Here is an 18,739-nt window from a genome sequence, read left to right as displayed (position 1 = left end):
TGTCAGAAAAATTTGGTATCCATTTAGCATAATATGCAAACATCCCAAGAACCCTTCGTAGAGAGTTTAATGCAGCTGGAACAGGTATCTCTTGGAGTGGGCGGAGTCTTACTGGATCAGGCTTGATTATATCATTTCCAACCCAATAACCAAGAATATTAATTGACGACACTGATGTTATTGACTTAGCCTCATTTAGTGTTAGATTTTTAGAATGTACAACATCTAAAAACCGTTTTACATCTTCGTCATGTTCAGCTTGGTCTTTTCCTGCAATAGTTATATTATCAAGATAAGGGAAAGTATCTTTAAGGTTTTCTTGTTCAACAAGTTTGTCCATCTCTCTCTGAAAAGCAGCCACGCCGTTAGTTACACCAAAAGGAACTCTGCAGTGGTGATATAATTTCCCATTTGCTTCAAACGCAGTGTATTTCTTCTCCGATTCCTTCAAAGGAATTTGGTAGTAAGCATTTTTTAGGTCAAAAGTAGAGAATATCTTATACTTAGCTAATGTATTAATAATCTCTTCTGTTCGAGGTAATGGATATGCATCAAGCTCCGTGAACTGGTTTATAGTTTGAGAGTAATCAATGCAGTGTTTCTTTCTATGTCTCTCCAAGGCGTCCTTAACCACGACTACTTGTGCCCTCCAAGGCGGAGAGCTGGGTTCTAGGATACCTTCTCGTAAAAGATTAGTTACTTCTGTGTTGATAAAGCTCCTATCATCTTTACTAAAATGTCTTGATTTTGTAGCAATTGGCTTGCACTTAGAGGATAAATTAGTGAACAATGAAGAACATTCAACAGATGCAGCAGAAAAACCACACAATACTGGTGGCTTTGACAATACAAGATCAGGCATAGTTCCTTCATACATTATTTGAAGTGATCTGTGCAGTTTCTGAAAATCTTGACCTAGAATTATGTCGCTACACAAATTTTTCAAAATACCAAGACATACAGATTTATAACTAGTTTTGTTCAGAATAAAGTCTACAATACAAGATCCAATAATTTGAGTACTGAGAGTTGTCAGAGCCATCGAGATTTCTCTATTTGAAGGAATTATAGTTAGATTTAGTCGATACACAACTTGTTCACATAAAACTTTCATGAACGGCCAGAATCAAGTAGTACATTAACTGTATGGCCATTGATGGATCCTGTTGTAGCTGCATGAGACTAGCTCTGAGGAAATGCAGCTGTAATTGCACATAAAGAAGGCGTATACATGGCAGCAGTCATACTTTTAGTAGTTGCTTTGGACTTGCATACTCTAGAATAATGTCTTCTTGCCACAACTATTATGTTGCCCCTCGAGCAGGGCATCTCTCTCTCTTATGAATATTACCCCCGCAAATGTAACACTTCCTTTTCGAATAAGTAAATGCAGCAGCAAGGGCACCTTTATCAGTAGAAGCAACTGCAATTTAAACGTAACACACAAAAGCCTTTCTACAACAAGTCCAGCAAGCCGCTTAAACCACTGGCACGTGGACAAGTGGTTCGCCTGCAAACCGACAAAGGCACATTTATGGCCCATCCAAAGAGCCACGTTCGTACCTGGTGGAAGTGGACGGGGCTATTTCTGCCAGGCCGCCGGTCGTGTCCCCACCCCCGTACCCCATTTTTTTTCTCCCGCGAAAGAAGTTGAGGCGGTCTCCTACCGCACGAGGGCTGGACGGGCTTGCAGGCCACCTGTTAAATAAGGGAATTTTGTATAATCTTGCTAGCATATTCTGTGGAATTCTCTGCCTCAGTGGAGGCCGGTTCTCTGGATGCTTTCAAGAGAGAGCTAGATAGGGCTCTTTAAAAGTAGCGGAGTCAGGGGATATGGGGAGAAGGCAGGAACGGGGTACTGGGGGCGCTGTTCTGGTGGCAGCTATGGCAGCAGCGCGTCAGCCTTTCAATTTTTTTTTTTTTTTAGTTTTATTTTTTATTTTTAGTATGTTTTAAAGTGTGTAAACCGCTTCGGTCGCCTCCTCCATGGAGAGGCGACTTTTTCCAGGTCGCCTCCCCCGTGGCCTACCATCAAGGATCGGCGAGGTCTTTCCCGGAGACGTGCCCGGGGCTTCAGCGGCAGGCGCAGCGTGGACTCGGCGTGGAGCGGGTGAGCCCTCGCTGGGGCTCGCCGGAGGGGAGTGCTCCGTTTCACTGGCCCGGGGCAGCCGGCAGCCTGAAGTCGCAACCGGAGACGTCTGCAGAGTTCCAGCTGCTGCGGCGTCTACCTTGTGGGGGACCCGGGGGAAGAAGAAGCCGCCATTGCCGGCCCGCGGATAACTTCTACCGCGGGCCCGGCATGGATTTACCATCACCCCTGGAGGGGAGCTTCGACCGCCGGCCCTGCAGTCTACGGTGCTTCTGGCTGCGGCGGGGACTTTAAATCTCAACCGCCGGCCTGCGGCCTACACAATCTTGAAGCCGCGGTCTCCGGTGAGGAAAGACCGATCCTGGACTGGACTCTGGACTCTGGTCTTGTCCACGGGGGGGGGGGGAAATGGAGGAGGACGGCCAAAATTTTTTGTGCCTTCCACCACAGTGATGAATGCTGTGGTGGATGTTTATGTTACATGTTGTGTCCTGTTTATGCATTTTATTATTTTGTTAACCCATCTTTATGCTTTGTATGGAACTGATTTTTAAATTATGTAAAGCACTTTGGGGTCAATGAAAATTGACTATAAATGTGCTATATAAATAAACTTATTATTATTATTATTATTACTGATTGGGGATGATCAGCCATGATCACATTGAATGGCAGTGCTGGCTCGAGGGGCCAAATGGCCTACTCCTGCACCTATTGTCTATTGTCATATTCTTAGCATCCCTTCGGTATATTGTTTAAGGCTCCGTAGTTTATTTTATTCTCTACAAGAGATGTAGATTGACTATAGCATGCTAGCTAATCATAGTGCTTGTTAGTAGTAGCCCTGCCTAGTACATGCTTTATAACCTTAAGAACTCGCCTACTTCAGGCAGTAGATGTAGCAGCTCGGACATGTAATGTACTGCATATCCAATGCTGTAAGTGTTTACTAAAGATATGTTGTATCTTTATACGTATATGAGCCCGGTAATTACAGGGCATGTTGGCCGGTGTAGGCAAGTTGGGCTGAAGGGCCTGTGACTGTGACTAGTGTAGATGGGGCATGTTGGCCGGTGTGGGCAAGTTGGGCTGTAGAGCCTGTCTCCGTGCTGGGTGACTAGTGTAGATGGGGCATGTTGGCCGATGTGGGCAAGTTGGGCTGAAGGGCCTGTGTCTGCGACTCTGGGACTAGTGTAGATGGGGCATGTTGGTCGGTGTGGAATAGTCGCCTTCTCCCTCTCTCAATCGCATATTTGTATGCAATTGAAACTTGGTGAAAGTCGGTTTTCTTGATGCAGGAATTTTCAACATCAGCAGCATCTCCCCTTTTCACTACAGGAAGGAGTTGTCTAAAATAGCCACAACAAATGGTAAGAATGCCGCCGAAAGGCTTAGTGTTGGTGCATATCTATCCACCGCTTCAAAGCTCTCCATCCTAATCTTTGGGCATTCAAGATTCAAGAGAGTTTATTGTCATGTGTCCCAGATAGGACAATGAAATTCTTGCTTTGCTTCAGCACAACAGGATATTGTAGGCATAAATACAGAACAGATCAGGTGTCCATATACCATTGAATATATATATATACACACATAAATAACCAGATAAAGTGCAATTGGCTATTAAAGTTCAGATTTTTGTTTGAGTTGAGTTTAATAGTCTGATGGCTGTGGGGAAGAAGTTGTTCCTGAACCTGGATGTTGCAGTATTCAGGCTCCTGCACTTTCTACTCGAAGGCAGCGGAGAGATGAGTGTGTGGCCAGGATGGTGTGGGTCCTTCATGATGCTGCCAGCCTTTTTGTGGCAGCGACTGCGATAGATCCCCTTGATGGTAGGGAGGTCAGAGCCGATAATGGACTGGGCAGTGTTCACAACTTTATGCAGTCTTTTCGGCTCCTGGGCGCTCGAGTTGCCGAACCAAGCTATGATGCAACCGGTCAGCATGCTCTCTACTGCGCCCCTGTAGAAGTTCGCGAGAGTCCTCTTTGACATACCAACTCTCCATAATCTTCTCAGGAAGTAGAGGTGCTGATGTGCTTTCTTTATAATTGCATCAGTGTTCTCGGACCAGGAGAGATCTGCAGAGATATGCACGCCCAGGAATTTGAAGCTCTTGACCCTTTCCACCATCGACACGTTGATGTAAACTGGACTGTGGGTCCCCATCGTACTCCTTCCAAAGTCCACAATCAGTTCCTTGGTTTTGCTGGTGTTGAGGGCCAGCTAATTGTGCTGGCACCATTTGGTCAGTCGGTCAATCTCATTTCTGTACTCTGACTCGTTCCCATCAGTGATACGTCCCACAACAGTGGTGTTGTCAGCAAACTTGATGATGAAGTTCGCACTATGACCAGCTATGCAGTCATGAGTATAGAGTGCCAGTGCCCGGCCCGCGTCCGGCTCCCTCGATCCCCCCACACACACTCTTCACTTACCCAGGATCTCGAGGTGGCAGCAGTCGGCCAGGCTCCGGGCCGCTTCGGGCCGGCTCCGGGGCTCACCTGTTTCGGGACTCACCGGCTTCTGGACTCAGCGCGGTCACGGACTGAGCCCGGCCTCCGGGGCTTTATTCTTCTCGACCCGATGATTGACAGTGCCATCCCGGCGACCGACAGGAGAGAAGACCAATCTGCTGATCTTACGATTTGTAAACCTTCGTAACTTTTGTAATATTCCACCGATCGGAACAAAACTTGGTGCGCTTGCATCACATGAGAATGGTAGGTAAGATGGCAAAACATCGTAGCGCTATCGGGTAGCATTTTTGCGCAAATGTAAATACAATGCAAACCGGAAGAGGACACGATGAGAGTATAGATAGATAGATATAGATAGATAGATAGTCGATATATAGATAGATACACACACACACGTATATATATTTATAAATATGAAATCCTAATATTTTGAATGAAATATCCATGAACATATGTCAAGATAATTTTCCATTCTTTCATTCTATATTAGTGCAATACAATGTCGTGTATACATACCTACATATTTAAATTCAGCCAATAAGTTGCTTTATTTTGAGACATGGAGTTTTAAAATGTGAATGTCTCATAACAACACATTTGTGGGTCAGCAGTATATTGCACCAACCCCCGCAATTTTAAATAACTCTAAATTGAACTTCATAAACAAGGATAACACTTTTTATTTCTGTTATTCATGGTAATGTTTACATAATTTACATCATTTTGTGTGCGAGATATACAGGGTTGCAGTGTTTCGCATATCAGCTAACCAATGAAAGTGATGTAAAATGCAACATATTTCAAACAGTGATAGCCTGTTCTTGGTCTGCTTGTTGGAAAACTGGTCAAGTTCAAAGTGTTCAGAACAAAGACAGCAGTTGTTTGACAAGTACACCGGAGTTCGGTGAAGGAGATCTTGTTGACGAGTATTCTGGACCCACTGTCGACATCTGAAACTACAGAAAATATCATATAGGAATAACATATGAAAAATTTGATTATATCTACATACCTGCAGAATGGATGATATATCACTTAAGTGCAATTGTTTTCAGGTGTGGTGAGAGACTTGTATATTGAAGATGCATTTTGCTTCTAATATGTCAATTTACCTTCAATATAGAAGAGCTTATTAAAATCTTCTTACATGGACCCTTTAAGTATTATCTCTCTATCCTCTTTTGACCCTGACACTAACAGGGCTGCCAACTCTCAAGCAGAGAGAGAGTGGGACGTAGAGAGAGAGAGAGAGAGAGAGAGGGGCAGAGACAGAGAGAGGGCAGAGACGGGGAGAGAGAGAGGGCAGAGAGGGCAGAGAGGGAGAGAGAGGGCAGAGACCTCTGGCACAGAACAGTGCTGGCAGCGGCCGTGACCCGACACCAGGCGCTGCTTCGGCCGGGTCCATGCCACCCCTCCCCCCCCACCGGTCCCCCTCATCACCGCGGGCCCTCGCTTTGGTCGGCGGCGGCGGAGGCTGTAGTGCGGGGTGACTGAGGGTTGGTGTGAATGTCGGACCTCACACAGCAGCAGCAGCGGCGACGCCGGCTTCGCCTGCCCTCATAGCGGTCGCTGTGTGCCACTCCGGAGGGGAGGCTGTGGCGAAAAGATCCCAACTGCCTCCCCCTTTGCGGCGGCACTTAGTGGTGGACGGGGACGGCCAAGGCAGCGGGGCAATGATGCCAGTGTTGTCCGAGGAGCGCTGACCTTCCTTCCTCCTCACCACCTCTGCCCCTACCCCCCCCCCCCCCCCCTCTCTCTCTCTTGTATGCCCACCCCCCTTATCCTGGGACCCCTCTTCTCATGTCACTTATTCCTTTTCTCCAGAGATGCTGCCTGACCCGCTGATCCCCATTCCCGCCTCTATTCAATCCTCACAGACATCCCCTGTGCTCCCCTCCCCAACTAGCCCCCCCCCCCTCCCCCGATCTATTCATCCTGCACTGATATCCCTATCCACCTCACAATGATTCTCCTGCAATTCCCCATTCATCCTACACTGATCCCCCAATTCATCCTGCACTGCTTCCCCCATTCATCCTGTGAGGAAAGGGTTAATAGGGATAGTTGATTTAGACTAGAAATCCTGAGAAATAGCTGAGGTAGGATAATAGTGAGCTTCAGCACGAACACCCCACCTTGGCTGGATAGTAACAGCAGAAGAACACGTAGTGACATTTCAAGGTTGAGAATTAGAAGATAAGCAGTTCAGCAGAAACATTACGAGAACTGGGGGAAAGGGCAGAAACTACTCTGTACGGCGCATGCTTAATAAGTTACATGAATATTACGACAACACCCATCATGACAAAATGTCTCATTTAAATGCACATGCGATGTATGATGTGGGAGGTAATCTGGACGTTGAAGGGCGTTACGGGACGTTCTGGTGAGAATGAGAACCTCAGTGCTCTGATTGGAAGGAGCCAGAAGGGGAGGCTGATTCAGCCAAATGGTGCTGTATAAGTAGAGGATGGTTTCCTGGTCTCGGTGTGTCTCGGTCGTAAATAAAGGAGTTCCTTGTTTCCACGACTTTGTCTCTGGCATCGTGATTGTGAGCACTCACATTTGCATCTCACAATCCTATATTGACCCCTCCATTTATCCTGCACTGATCTCCCAATCCATCCTGTACTGTCCCCCCCTCCATTTATCCTGCACTGATCCTCCCATCCTTGTAATGATCTCCCCATTCATCCTGCCTTGATCTTCCCATTCATCCTGTACTGTCCCCCCATCCATCCTGTACTGTCCCCCCAATCATCCTGTACTGTCCCCCCATCCATCCTGTTCTGATCCCCCCTCATTCATCCTGTTCTGATCCTCCTCTTCCATCCTGTTCTGTCCCACCCATTCATCCTGCACTGATCCCCCCCATCCATCCCGTACCGATCACCACTGAAATCCCCCGCGCTCTCCCCTCACAATTTTATCTACTCCATCCCACGCACTAATTCCCCTGCCTCAGTCCATCCATTCCGCATCTCAACCCCCCCACCTGCCATCTATCCATCCTGACACAGGCCTTGGACAGCGTTAACGAACTGAACACTGCCATTAAAGATAGTCACATTTCGGGAGACCAAACATGAAGGTAGAAGTAGGCCCACCTACATCAGTGTACTGCGGAACGACATATGCATTGACAGCATTAACAAACTAAGGACTGCCATGTTAGATAAACTGCTCTGAGGTGCTATATTCATGGAACCAGGAATGGCATATAGGCCAAGGCCAACGTATGCCTTTGCATTAGTAGTAGGGGTAAATGGCAATATACATCCAGGAGCACCTGAATGATGATGCAGCATCATACCAGCATGTTTGATTGTTCGGTAAACTATATGAATAATTGCAAAATTTATGTATATTATTATATATTTTTATGTTATGGAATCAAAATCAAGAATTATAAATTCACATTTCAAAAATGGTTTCACTATTCAGTAGTACTGATTTTCAGTATTCCATAATGACATTTGAGAATACACGAGGTTGCATGTAAAACACTGATTTTCAAAAATCCAGTTTCTGTGTAGTACGTTCCATTGCATTTAAGTGAGAAATACCGATTTCCCCAACAAAATATTGATTTTCAGCCATCAAAATACGGAAATGCTCGGTGAAACTTGGCAGCTCTGCAATTATTAATCTTGACTCCACCAAAATCATTTCTGAAATATTGGTCATAAATTTGGTGCAAAAATACTCCAAAATAAGGTTAAGAGTGCAACAGAGATCATCTAAAACCCCGGTCACGAGGGGCTTCACGCTCGCGATGTGCGCTGTGAGCACATTACTTCACATTAAAGATTTGTAATCCTGTCATGCCACCCCTCCTTTTTGAAAAGTGTCGTACGGGCCTGAAACATGTTCCCGATGTTGGGGGAGTCCAGAACCAGGGGCCACAGTTTAAGAATAAGGAGTAAGCCATTTAGAACGGAGACGAGGAAACACTTTTTCTCAGTGGTGAGTCTGTGGAATTCTCTGCCTCAGAGGGCGGTGGAGGCAGGTTCTCTGGATGCTTTCAAGAGAAAGCTAGATAGGGCACTTAAAAATAGAGGACCAGTTCATTGGTTATATTTAAGAGGGAGTTAGATGTGGCCCTTGTGGCTAAAGGGATCAGGGGATATGGGGAGAAGGCAGGAACAGGGTACTCATTGGGGATGATCAGCCATGATCACATTGAATGGCGGTGCAGACTCGAAGGGCCGAATGGCCTACTCCTGCACCTATTGTCTATTGTCATGATTGTAGTCGAGGCAGCACATCGAAATGGCGCGAAAAATCACCCATGACGCACTACGTTTTTATCGCCAAGTGGAGTATCTTGCTCCACTCTATGATCTTTGGTCTCGAGCAAGGCAGCTTGTTCCTGATGTCAGGCCATTGGAATTTGGAAGGATAAGAGGCTATCTTATTGAAACAAATAAAATTATTAAGGGTTTAAGAAGGAACTGCAGATGCTGGAGAATCGAAGGTTACACAAAAAAGCTGGAGAAACTCACCGGGTGCAGCAGCATCTATGGAGCGAAGGAAATAGGCAACGTTTCGGGCCGAAACCCTTCTTCAGACCTTCTTCAAAATTATTAAGGGATTGGACAGGCTAGATACATGTTCCCGATGTTGGGGGAGTCCAGAACCAGGGGCCACAGTTCAAGAATAAGGGGTCGGCCATTTAGGACTATGATGAGGAAACACTTTTTCACCCGGAGAGTTGTGAATCTATGGAATTCTCTGCCTCAGAAGGCAGTGGAGGCCAATTCACTGGATGTTTTCAAGGGAGAGTTAGATTTAGCTCTTAGGGCTTATAGCGGCAGATTTTTATATCGTTCAAGAGATTACTCCCTCTAGCCACTAAAGTAGATGACATGATTAAGGAGATTGTCGTAATACGCATGTGAGCTCTCCCTGAGACCTTCAGAGCTTCTTCACAGATAAATCTTCATAACACAGTCTTTTGATTCATAGATTCTTTATTGAAGAAAAACAATAAGGTATACATCCAACCTTCTTCCGATTCACACACCATAATCTTCGTCAAACTTCAGCATATTGCTTTAAATGTTAGGAAACTCCGTTACACTTCTCCGTTACACTTCACATGGTTGAAGGGTATGCCTTCCTCATGTAAATCCAAAACTAAACTATAAACAAAGCTTCTGCGCAAGAAACTTAGCTCCAAACATCTGCTAGAATATGTCATAAATCCCACCCACATAATAGGGGGGTTGCAAGTAAGGTCACCGGGTCATAGGGCTTTACACACGGAGCCGCTCAATCCATCTGGAGGACATCGCAGCTTCCGGTATTATGCTGTTAATACACGAAACGCGTACTTTCCTACCTGTTAAAAAACGCCAAAATGGTGAATTTTTGCGCTGTAAAAAATTGTGGAAGTCGGGGTAACCGTGAGAGACATCTATCCTACTTCAGAATTACAAAGGTGAAGCGAAATAAAGGTAAAGAAAAGCGAGAGCTGAAGGGACCACAACAGCTAAAGTGCTTGGCGAACATTGGCCATGCAGATATCGAAATTGAAAATATTGGGAATTATCGCGTTGGCTCTCTGCATTTCAACAACAGTAAGGCATTATTTGTGTTTTTTCTTGATTCCTTTGATATCTATAAAGTTTCTGAAGTGATAAATCTGGCTGTAAAATCGCCCATGGTTCTGAAGTGGGTTTTTACATGCAAAAAGAAAACGCTTCTGAAGCTAAATTTATCATTAAAAAATATCTCCAGACTTACGATTGGTGTGTGGAAAAGTAAGTTTTCTATCATTATGCTATTGAGATGTATATTTTGGCAAATAATAAAATGTTCTGACAGCTTAAACACCCACTCCCTTTCAATAGGATATTGTCAATTTGCTGAGGTTGATTATGCCCAATTAACAGCTAACGATTATGCCATTCCTTGGCTTGCTGAGTAAAATGTAATTCAAAACCCACGTATGGTTTGTGATTTTTTTTAATGATAAATTTTGCTTCAGAGGCATTTTCTTTTTGTATGTAAAAACCCACTTGAGAATCATGGGCGATTTTAAAATGTTATAGCCAGATTTATCACTTCTGAAACTTTTTAGAAGCCAAAGGAATCAAGAAAAAACACAAATAATGCCTTACTGTTGATGAAATGCAGTTAACAAACGGCCAATGTTCACCAAGCCCTTTGGCTGTCGTTGTCCCTTCAGCTCTCACTTCTATCTGCTGTAATTTCTCCTCACTTTTGGAATTCTGAAGTAGGATAAATGTCTCTCACACTTATCCTGATTTCCATAATTATTTACAGCGCAAAAATTGACCATTTTGGCAGGTTTTAACGGGCCCGCAATGCTGGAAACAATTGTCAGTGCTTACCTGCAGTTCATCACGTGTACTCCAGTTGGCGTAGCGTGGCAACAGCACCGGTTCAGGGGTCGTGACCTGACTGCCGTGCAGCCTCCCTATAACGGGCAGTCTAAAATTTAAAGGCACATGCCATAATTAATGACACACAAAATAAGCCAAATGGCCACTACAGGGTTACAGAGAAAATAGGTGCAGGAGTAGGCCATTCGGCCCTTCGAGCCTCCACCGCCATTCAATATGATCATGGCTGATCATCCAACTCAGTATCCTGTACCTACCTTCTCTCCATACCCCCTGATCCCTTTAGCCACAAGGGCCACATCTAACTCCCTCTTAAATATAGCCAATGAACTGGCCTCAACTACCCTCTGTGGCAGAGAATTCCAGAGATTCACCACGGTTAACGGAATCAAGGGATATGGGGAGAAGACAGGAACGGGATACTGAGTTGGATGATCAGCCATGATCATATTGAATGGCGGTGCAGGCTCGAAGGGCCGAATGGCCTACTCCTGCACCTATTGTCTATGCAGAAGCTTTTCACTTCACATCACCGTCTACATCTCTCCTGCGACTCTCAGAGGAAGGGTCTCAACCTCGACACGTCGCCCATTCCTTCTCTCCAGAGATGCTGCCCGTCCCGCTGAGTTACTGCAGCATTTTGTAGTCTTGCCCCCTTGAGGTTTTATCTCAGGTTTGCAGCATCTGCAGCTGCTGTCATTGTTTCCCCTCCCCCCCCCACCACGTGGTGCAGGAGCCGCGGGGGCGGGGCCGTGGCGATGGGCGGCTCCGATTGGCGGGCGGTGCTGTCTGTCCGAGGGGCGGGGCTACGGATCGACCTATAGGACGCGGTGATCAGCGGCGGTGGGCGGGGACGTGGTTCTGACCACGTGAGGCGGGCCCGTGACGTGCATCTGATGACGTGAGGCGGGGCCGCCGCGGCCGACGGGAGGAGCAGCGGGAGCTCAGGTGCGAACAGTCGCCGTCGCCGCCGCCGCCGCCGCTCGGCCCCGCGTCCTTTCCCCGCTCCCTCCTCCCCTCCCCAGGGCGATCCCGCGGCGGCGGCGGCCCGAGGAGCCCGAGACCGAGACGTGCGGGCGGGGAGAGGAGAGAGAGTGAGTGAGGAGAGGAGGTCTGTCTGTCCGAGTGTAACGCCCCCTGGCGGCGGGAGACCGCGGTGCAGCTGCTCTGGTCCTCCTGTCTGCAGCGTCCCCTGGCGGCGGGAGGCCGCGGTGCAAGGATACAAGGATGGAGTTAAAGGGAAGGGAAAGTTAATAAAAACACCAGAATTAACAATAGGTGCAGGAGTAGGCCATTCGGCCCTTCGAGCCAGCACCGCCATTTAATGTGATCATGGCAGATCATCTCCAATCAGTACCCCGTTCCTGCCTTCTCCCCATATCCCCTGACTCCGCTATTTTTAAGAGGTCTATGTAGCTCTCATGAAAGTTTCCAGAAAACTGGCCTCCACTGCCCTCTGAGGCAAAGAATTCCACAGACTCACAACTCTCTGTGAGAAAAAGTGTTTCCTCATCTCCGTTCTAAATGGCTTACTCCTTATTCTTAAACTGTGGCCCCTGGTTCTGGACTCCCCCAACATTGGGAACATGTTTCCTGCCTCTAGCGCAGTGGTTCCCGACCTTTTTTTGGCCATGCCCCACCTAATCACCTCACAAGCCCAGCTGCTCCATTCTCTCAGGGTTTGACAGTCCCGCCATCCCGGGAATTAATCTTGTAAACCTATGCTGCACTACCTCAATAGCAAGAATGTCCTTCCTCAAATTATGGGACCAAAACTGCACACAATACTCCAGGCGTGGTCTCACTAGGGCTCTGTACAACTACAGAAGGACCTCTGCTCCTATATTCGATTCCTCTAGTTATAATGGCAAACATGCCATTCGCTTTCTTCACTGCCTGCTTACTTTCATAGACTGATGTACAAGGACGCCCAGATCCCGTTGTACTTCCCCTTTTCCCAACTTGATGCCATTTAGATAGTAATCTGCCTTCCTGTTTTTGCTACCAAAGTGGATAACCTCACATTTATCCGCATTAAACTTAATCTGCCATGCATCTGCCCACTCCCCCAACCTGTCCAAGTCACCCTGCATGCTCATGGGATCCTCCTCACAGTTCACACTGCCACCCAGCTTTGTGTCATCTGCAAATTTGCTAATGTTACTTTGAATCCCTTCATTGAAGTATATTGTAAATAGCTGCGGTCCCAGCACCGAGCCTTGCGGTATCCCACTAGTCATTGCCTACCGTTCTGAAAGGGACCCGTTAATCCCTACTCTTTGTTTCCTGTCTGCCAACCACTTCTCTATCCATGTCAGCACTCTACCCCCAATACCATGTGCCCTAATTTTGCCCACTAATCTCCTATGTGGGACGTTATCAAAGGCTTTCTGAAAGTCCAGGTACACTACATCCACTGGCTCTCCCTTGTCCATTTTCCTAGTTACATCTTCAAAAAATTCCAGAAGCATGATTTCCCCATCGTAAATCCATGCTAACTCGGACCGATCCTGTTACTGCTATCCAAATGTTTGGCTATCTCATCTTTTATAATTGACTCCAGCATCTTCCCCACCACCAATGTCAGGCTAACTGGTCTATAATTCCCTGTTTTCTCTCTCCCGCCTTTCTTAAAAAGTGGGATAAAACATTAGCTACCATCCAATCCACAGGAACTGATCCTGAGTCTATAGAACATTGGAAAATTATCACCAATGCAAAAGCCTTGCCACAGAGCGAGCAGGTGAGGGGGCATTGGCCGGTGTAGACTCGCCGAAGCTCCAGCAGGTGGTCAAGGTGGGTGAAGCCCTTACCACAGGACGGGCATGGGAAGGGACGCTCCCTGCTGTGGGTATGCCGGTACTGCCACAGGCTGGACACGCGGGTGAAATCCTTGCCACACTCAGCGTACACAAAGGGTCTCTCTCCGGTGTGTATCCGCCATGGCAAAGCGCTCTCCACAAACCAGGCTGGGGAAGGGACAGTTGCCGGTGTGAACCCGCTGGTGGAACAGCAGATAGGTGGAGCGAGTGAGGCCTTGCCGCACTGGGCGCAGGTGTAGGGTTGCTCGCCGGTGTGAGTGACATGAGGGGGAACTTCTTTACTCAGAGAGTGGTGGCTGTGTGGAATGAGCTTCCAGTGAAGGTGGTGGAGGCAGGTTCGTTTTTATCATGGTGGTGGAGAGGGGGAAGCACTTGCCACAGTTGCTGCAGGTGAAGGGCCGCTCCCCGGTGTGCAGGCGCCTGTGCACTTTCTGGTGCGTGGACGACCTGAAGCACTTGCCGCAGTCGGAGCAGGTGAAGGGCCGCTCACCGCTGTGCACCCGCCGGTGATACAGCTGCCCCGACAACCAGGCAAAGCTCTTGCTGCAGGTGGAGCAGCCATAGGGCTTCTCGCCTGTGTGCATCCGCCGGTGGGTCAAAAGCAGGCACAGGTGCTGCCAGGCTTTGCCACACACGTCGCACTCATAACGCTTCTCCTTGTAGTGCCCCGCCATGTGGTCCTCCATCGAAACTCAGCCCCTCGAAGCTCAGCCCGCACACAGAGCAGATGGGGGGAGGGGGGTCACCGGCACCCTGGCCGCCCTCAATGGCCATTCACGCTCCCGTCTCGCCATCCACAGCAACGGCACCTAAACCCTGCAGGAGGAGAACACAGAGGGTCAACAAGGTGGCACACAAGACATTACTAGTGCATGAAAGGGGGGGGTGCTGCACAGTGGCACTGCACTCGGAGGACCAGAGACGCTGCACTGCGGCCTCCCCCCGCCAGGGGGGCGCTGCACTGGGGGGATTAGAGGGTGCCCAGAACTGACATTCACCCCACCCCTCGGGTCGCCGGCCAAAGGATTGCCTTCGGGAAGGGAGGAGGGAGTGGGGAAAGGACGTGGGGCTGAGCGGCAGCGGCTGTTCCCACCTGAGCTCTCGGCGCTGAGAGGAGGCCTCGTCCCGTCGGACTCCCTTATGTGACCGACGACCAGGTCCCGTCCCCTCCCTACCCCCCACTGACGGGCAGCGCCAGCGGCCAATGGGAGCAGGTCCTGCCTCTCCTGGGTTGATGTCACGGACCAGGTACCACCCCCTACTTGTGTCCAACCAATCAGAGCCGCTCCCGCCGCCGGTGACCATATCCTATTGGTTGATCCGTAGCCCCTCCCCTCAGGCAGACAGCGCCCTCCGCCAATCGGAGCCGCATATTGCCACTGCGTGGTCGGCTCTGCACCATGGGGTGGGAGCGTGCAAGCTCCACACAGTCAGCATCATTGGTCGTTCTTTCCGGAGACAGGCCGTTTGGCCCTTCTCGTCCGTGCTACCCCGGGCTTTCTGCAACACAATCTTGCACTGCTCTGCACTGGATATTGCATTTGCTGCGTTTGTCTTCACCGTATGTACACTATTTGCTGTGGTGGCTGTGTGTGAACGGGCGATTTCCCCCCTGACCCCCTGACTCCAGCCCCTCCTACCCCCATCCCCCCCCCCCCCTCCCCCCCGCTCCCTGAACCCCCTCACCCCCCCCCCCCCCCCCAAGCACTAATTTGTTTGTGTGTCAGATGATGGAGCTCGCTGTTCGCTTCTGTCGTCGTCCAACATGTTGACAGAATTGTCGACCGATGCGTCACAGAGTGCATCGTGTCGTCGCTTCCAGGGATCGCCACGAGGAGGCTACTGTCATGATCCCCAAACACTAGTAATGTTCATGCGTTAGTAATGTCCTATTTGCCAGCTTGTTGACCCTCTGTGTTCCCCTCCTGCAGGGTTTAGGAGCCGTTGCTGTGGACGGAGAGATGGGGACGTGAGCAGCCATTGAGGGCGGCCAGGGTGCCGGTGAGCCACCCCCCCAATCTGCTCTGTGTGCGGGTGAGCGAGGGGCTGAGAATCGATGGACCACCACATGACAGGGCACAACAAGGAGAAGCGTTATGAGTGCGACGTGTGTGGCAAGGCCTGGCAGAGCCCAAGCCAGCTGGAGATCCACCGGCGGGTTCACACGGGAGAACGCCCCTTCACCTGCTCCGACTGCAGCAAAAGGTTCAAGTCGTCCAAGGACCTGAAGGTGCACAGGCGGGTGCATACCGGGGAGCGGCCCTACACCTGCAGCCACTGTGGCAAGGGCTTCACCCTCTCCAGCAACATGCTGAGGCACCAGCGCACCCACACTGACGAGCGCCCCTTCACCTGCGCCCAGTGCGGCAAGGGCTTCACTTGCTCCAGCCACCTGCTGAGGCACCAGCGCACCCACACCGGCGAGCGCCCCTACATCTGCGCCCAGTGCGGCAAATGCTTTACTCGCTCCTGCCACCTGCTGTTGCATCAGCGCACCCACACCGGGGAGCGGCCCTACATCTGCGCCCAGTGCGGCAAGGGCTTCACCCTCTCCAGCAACTTGCTGAGGCACCAGAGCATCCACACCGGCAAGCACCTCTTCATCTGCGCCCACTGCGGCAAGGGCTTCACCTTCTACAGCAACCTGCTGAGGCACCAGTACATCCACACTGGCAAGCGCCCCTTCATCTGCGCCCAGTGCGGCAAGGGCTTCACTCGCTCCACCTATCTGCTGTCCCACCAGCAGGTGCACGCCGGCGACCGTCCGGTCCCCAGCCCTGTGTGTGAAGAGCGCTTTGCCACGGCCTCCCACGCTCTGTCTCACCAGCACATGCACACCAGTGGCCAGCCCTACAACTGCCCGTACTGCGGGGAGGCATTCGACAGCTCGCGTGAGTTGCAGCAGCACCAGCAGAATCACGAAGGCGAGCGACTCCTCCCATTGCGGCAAGCGTTTCAAGAGTGCACGGAGGCTGCGGGGGAACCAGCGGATACACACCGGATAGAGACCCTTAGTGTGTGCTGAGTGTGGCAAGGCTATCGCAGCACCGACGTACCCACAGCGGTGAGAGTCCCTTCCCCTGCCCGTCCTGTGATAAGGGCTTCACCCACCTTGACCACCTGCTGGAGCACCGGCAAGTCCACACCAGCCAGAACCCCTTCACCTGCCCGCTCTGTGGCAAGGCCTTTGCCCGCTCCTCCAGCCTGCTGGCACATTGCGACGTGGGTAGATCGGTGCTGTTTAGGTAGACACAAAATGTTGGATGGAATGGGTAACGTTTCGGGTCGAGACACTCTTCAGTCTCGACACCCATTCCTTCTCACCAGAGTTGCAAGTTGGGCTGATGGGGCTGTTTCTGTGCTGGGTGACTAGTGTAGTTGGCCGGTGTGGGCAAGTTGGGCTGAAGGGCCTGTTTCTGTGACTTGTGTAGATGGGGCATGTTGGGCGGAGTGGGCAAGTTGGGCTGAAGGGCCTGTTTCCGTGCTGGGTGACTGTGACTCATTCAGTTCTGTTCAGTTTCGTAAATGGGAGGTCAGAACCGCTCTAGTTGGTGAGAGGATGGTTCAGTTGCCTGATAACAGCTGGGAAGAAACTCCACACTGCACTTCTGCATATCTGTCTCTCTCTCCCTCTCTCCCTCTCTCTCTCTCTCTCTGTCTCTCCCTCTCTCCCCCTCTCTCTTACCCCTCTCTCCCCCTCTCTCTCTGTCTCTGTCTCTTTCCCCTCTCTCTCTCTCTGTCTCTCTCTCTCTCTCTCCTCCCTCTCTCTCCCCCTCTCTCCTCCCTCTCTTTCCCCCTCTCTCCTCCCTCTCTTTCCCCCCCTCTCTCTCTCCCCCTCTCTCTCTCTCTCTCTCTTTCTCTCTCTCTCTGCAGTTGCAAAGATTCACACAAAATCTCTCTCACCCTCTAACCTGTACTGACCACATCCTGTCCCTGCTCACATCGAGTTGTTTCTCTGTCTCTGTGTATCTCTCTCAACCTCTCTCTCTCTCCCTCCCCTGCCTCTCTCTCCCTCCCTCTCTCCCCACTCCCTCCATCTTTCTCTGCCATATCCCTCCCTCTCTCTCCTCCCTCTTTTTCCCTCTCTCTTCCCTCTCTCTCCCCTCCCCTCTCTCCCTCCCCCTCAACTGCTCACAATATCCAAATGCGGCCTGACCAGCGCCTTATAGAGCCTCAGGATTACATCCCTGTGTTTGTATACAAGCCCTCTTGATATACAGTGGCTTGCAAAAGTATTCATACCCCTTGAACTTTTCCACATTTTGTAAATGTATTTTATTGGGATTTTATGTGATAGACCAACACACAGTGGCGCATAATTGTGAAGTGGAAGGAAAATAATACATGGTTTTCACATTTTTTTACAAATAAAAATCTGAAAAGTGTGGCGTGCAAAAGTATTCAGCCCCCTTTACTCTGATACCCCTAAATAAAATCCAGTGCAACCAATTGCCTTCAGAAGTCACCTAATTAGTAAATAGAGTCCACTCGTGTATAATCTAATCTCAGTATAAATACAGCTGTTCTGTGAAGGCCTCAGAGGTTTGTTAGAGAACATTAGTGAACAAACAGCATCATGAAGCCCAAGGAACACACCAGGCAGGTCAGGGATAAAGTTGTGGAGACGTTTAAAGCAGGGTTAGGTTATAAAAAAATATCCCAAGCTTTGAACATCTCACGGAGCACTATTCAATCCATCATCCAAAAATGCAAAGTGTATGGCACAACTGCAAACCTACCAAGGCATGGCCGTCCACCTAAACTGACAGGCCGGGCAAGGAGAGCATTGATCAGAGAAGCAGCCAAGAGGCCCATGGTAACTCTGGAGGAGCTCCAGAGATCCACAGCTCAGGTGAGAGAATCTGTCCACAGGACAGCTATTAGTCGTGCACTCCTCAAATCGGGCCTTTATGGAAGAGTGTCAAGAAGAACCACCACTATCATCCCGGTGCCAAGCAGACAATCATCAACTCCCTCAA

At 49.5% G+C, this 18,739-nt stretch overlaps 1 protein-coding gene and 1 long non-coding RNA gene across 2 annotated transcripts; one reads left to right on the top strand and one right to left on the bottom strand.

Annotated features, from left to right (window-relative positions):
- Nucleotides 1-5,211: 5,211 nt before the first annotated feature.
- LOC129707831 (uncharacterized) lies at nucleotides 5,212-11,698 on the bottom strand. The gene is made up of 3 exons (XR_008725242.1): nucleotides 11,472-11,698; nucleotides 10,927-11,026; nucleotides 5,212-5,523 (listed from the first exon to the last, which is right to left on the bottom strand). It is a non-coding gene; the product is annotated as an uncharacterized LOC129707831 (long non-coding RNA).
- A 4,094-nt stretch (nucleotides 11,699-15,792) lies between these two features.
- Nucleotides 15,793-18,144, top strand: LOC129707798 (zinc finger protein 239-like). Its single transcript, XM_055653135.1, has one exon. The coding sequence runs from the start codon at nucleotides 15,817-15,819 to the stop codon at nucleotides 16,783-16,785; it is 969 nt and encodes a 322-aa protein (XP_055509110.1). The 5' UTR covers nucleotides 15,793-15,816; the 3' UTR covers nucleotides 16,786-18,144.
- Nucleotides 18,145-18,739: the final 595 nt, after the last annotated feature.

This window comes from Leucoraja erinacea, chromosome 2 (assembly GCF_028641065.1).
Source record: "Leucoraja erinacea ecotype New England chromosome 2, Leri_hhj_1, whole genome shotgun sequence".
Classification (NCBI taxonomy): domain Eukaryota; kingdom Metazoa; phylum Chordata; class Chondrichthyes; order Rajiformes; family Rajidae; genus Leucoraja; species Leucoraja erinaceus.
This window is presented reverse-complemented; position numbering and strand designations above follow the sequence as displayed.

Excerpts from the sequence above, each read along its gene's own strand:
- LOC129707798 (XM_055653135.1), top strand. The coding sequence starts at position 15,817 with ATGGACCACCACATGACAGGGCACAACAAGGAGAAGCGTTATGAGTGC.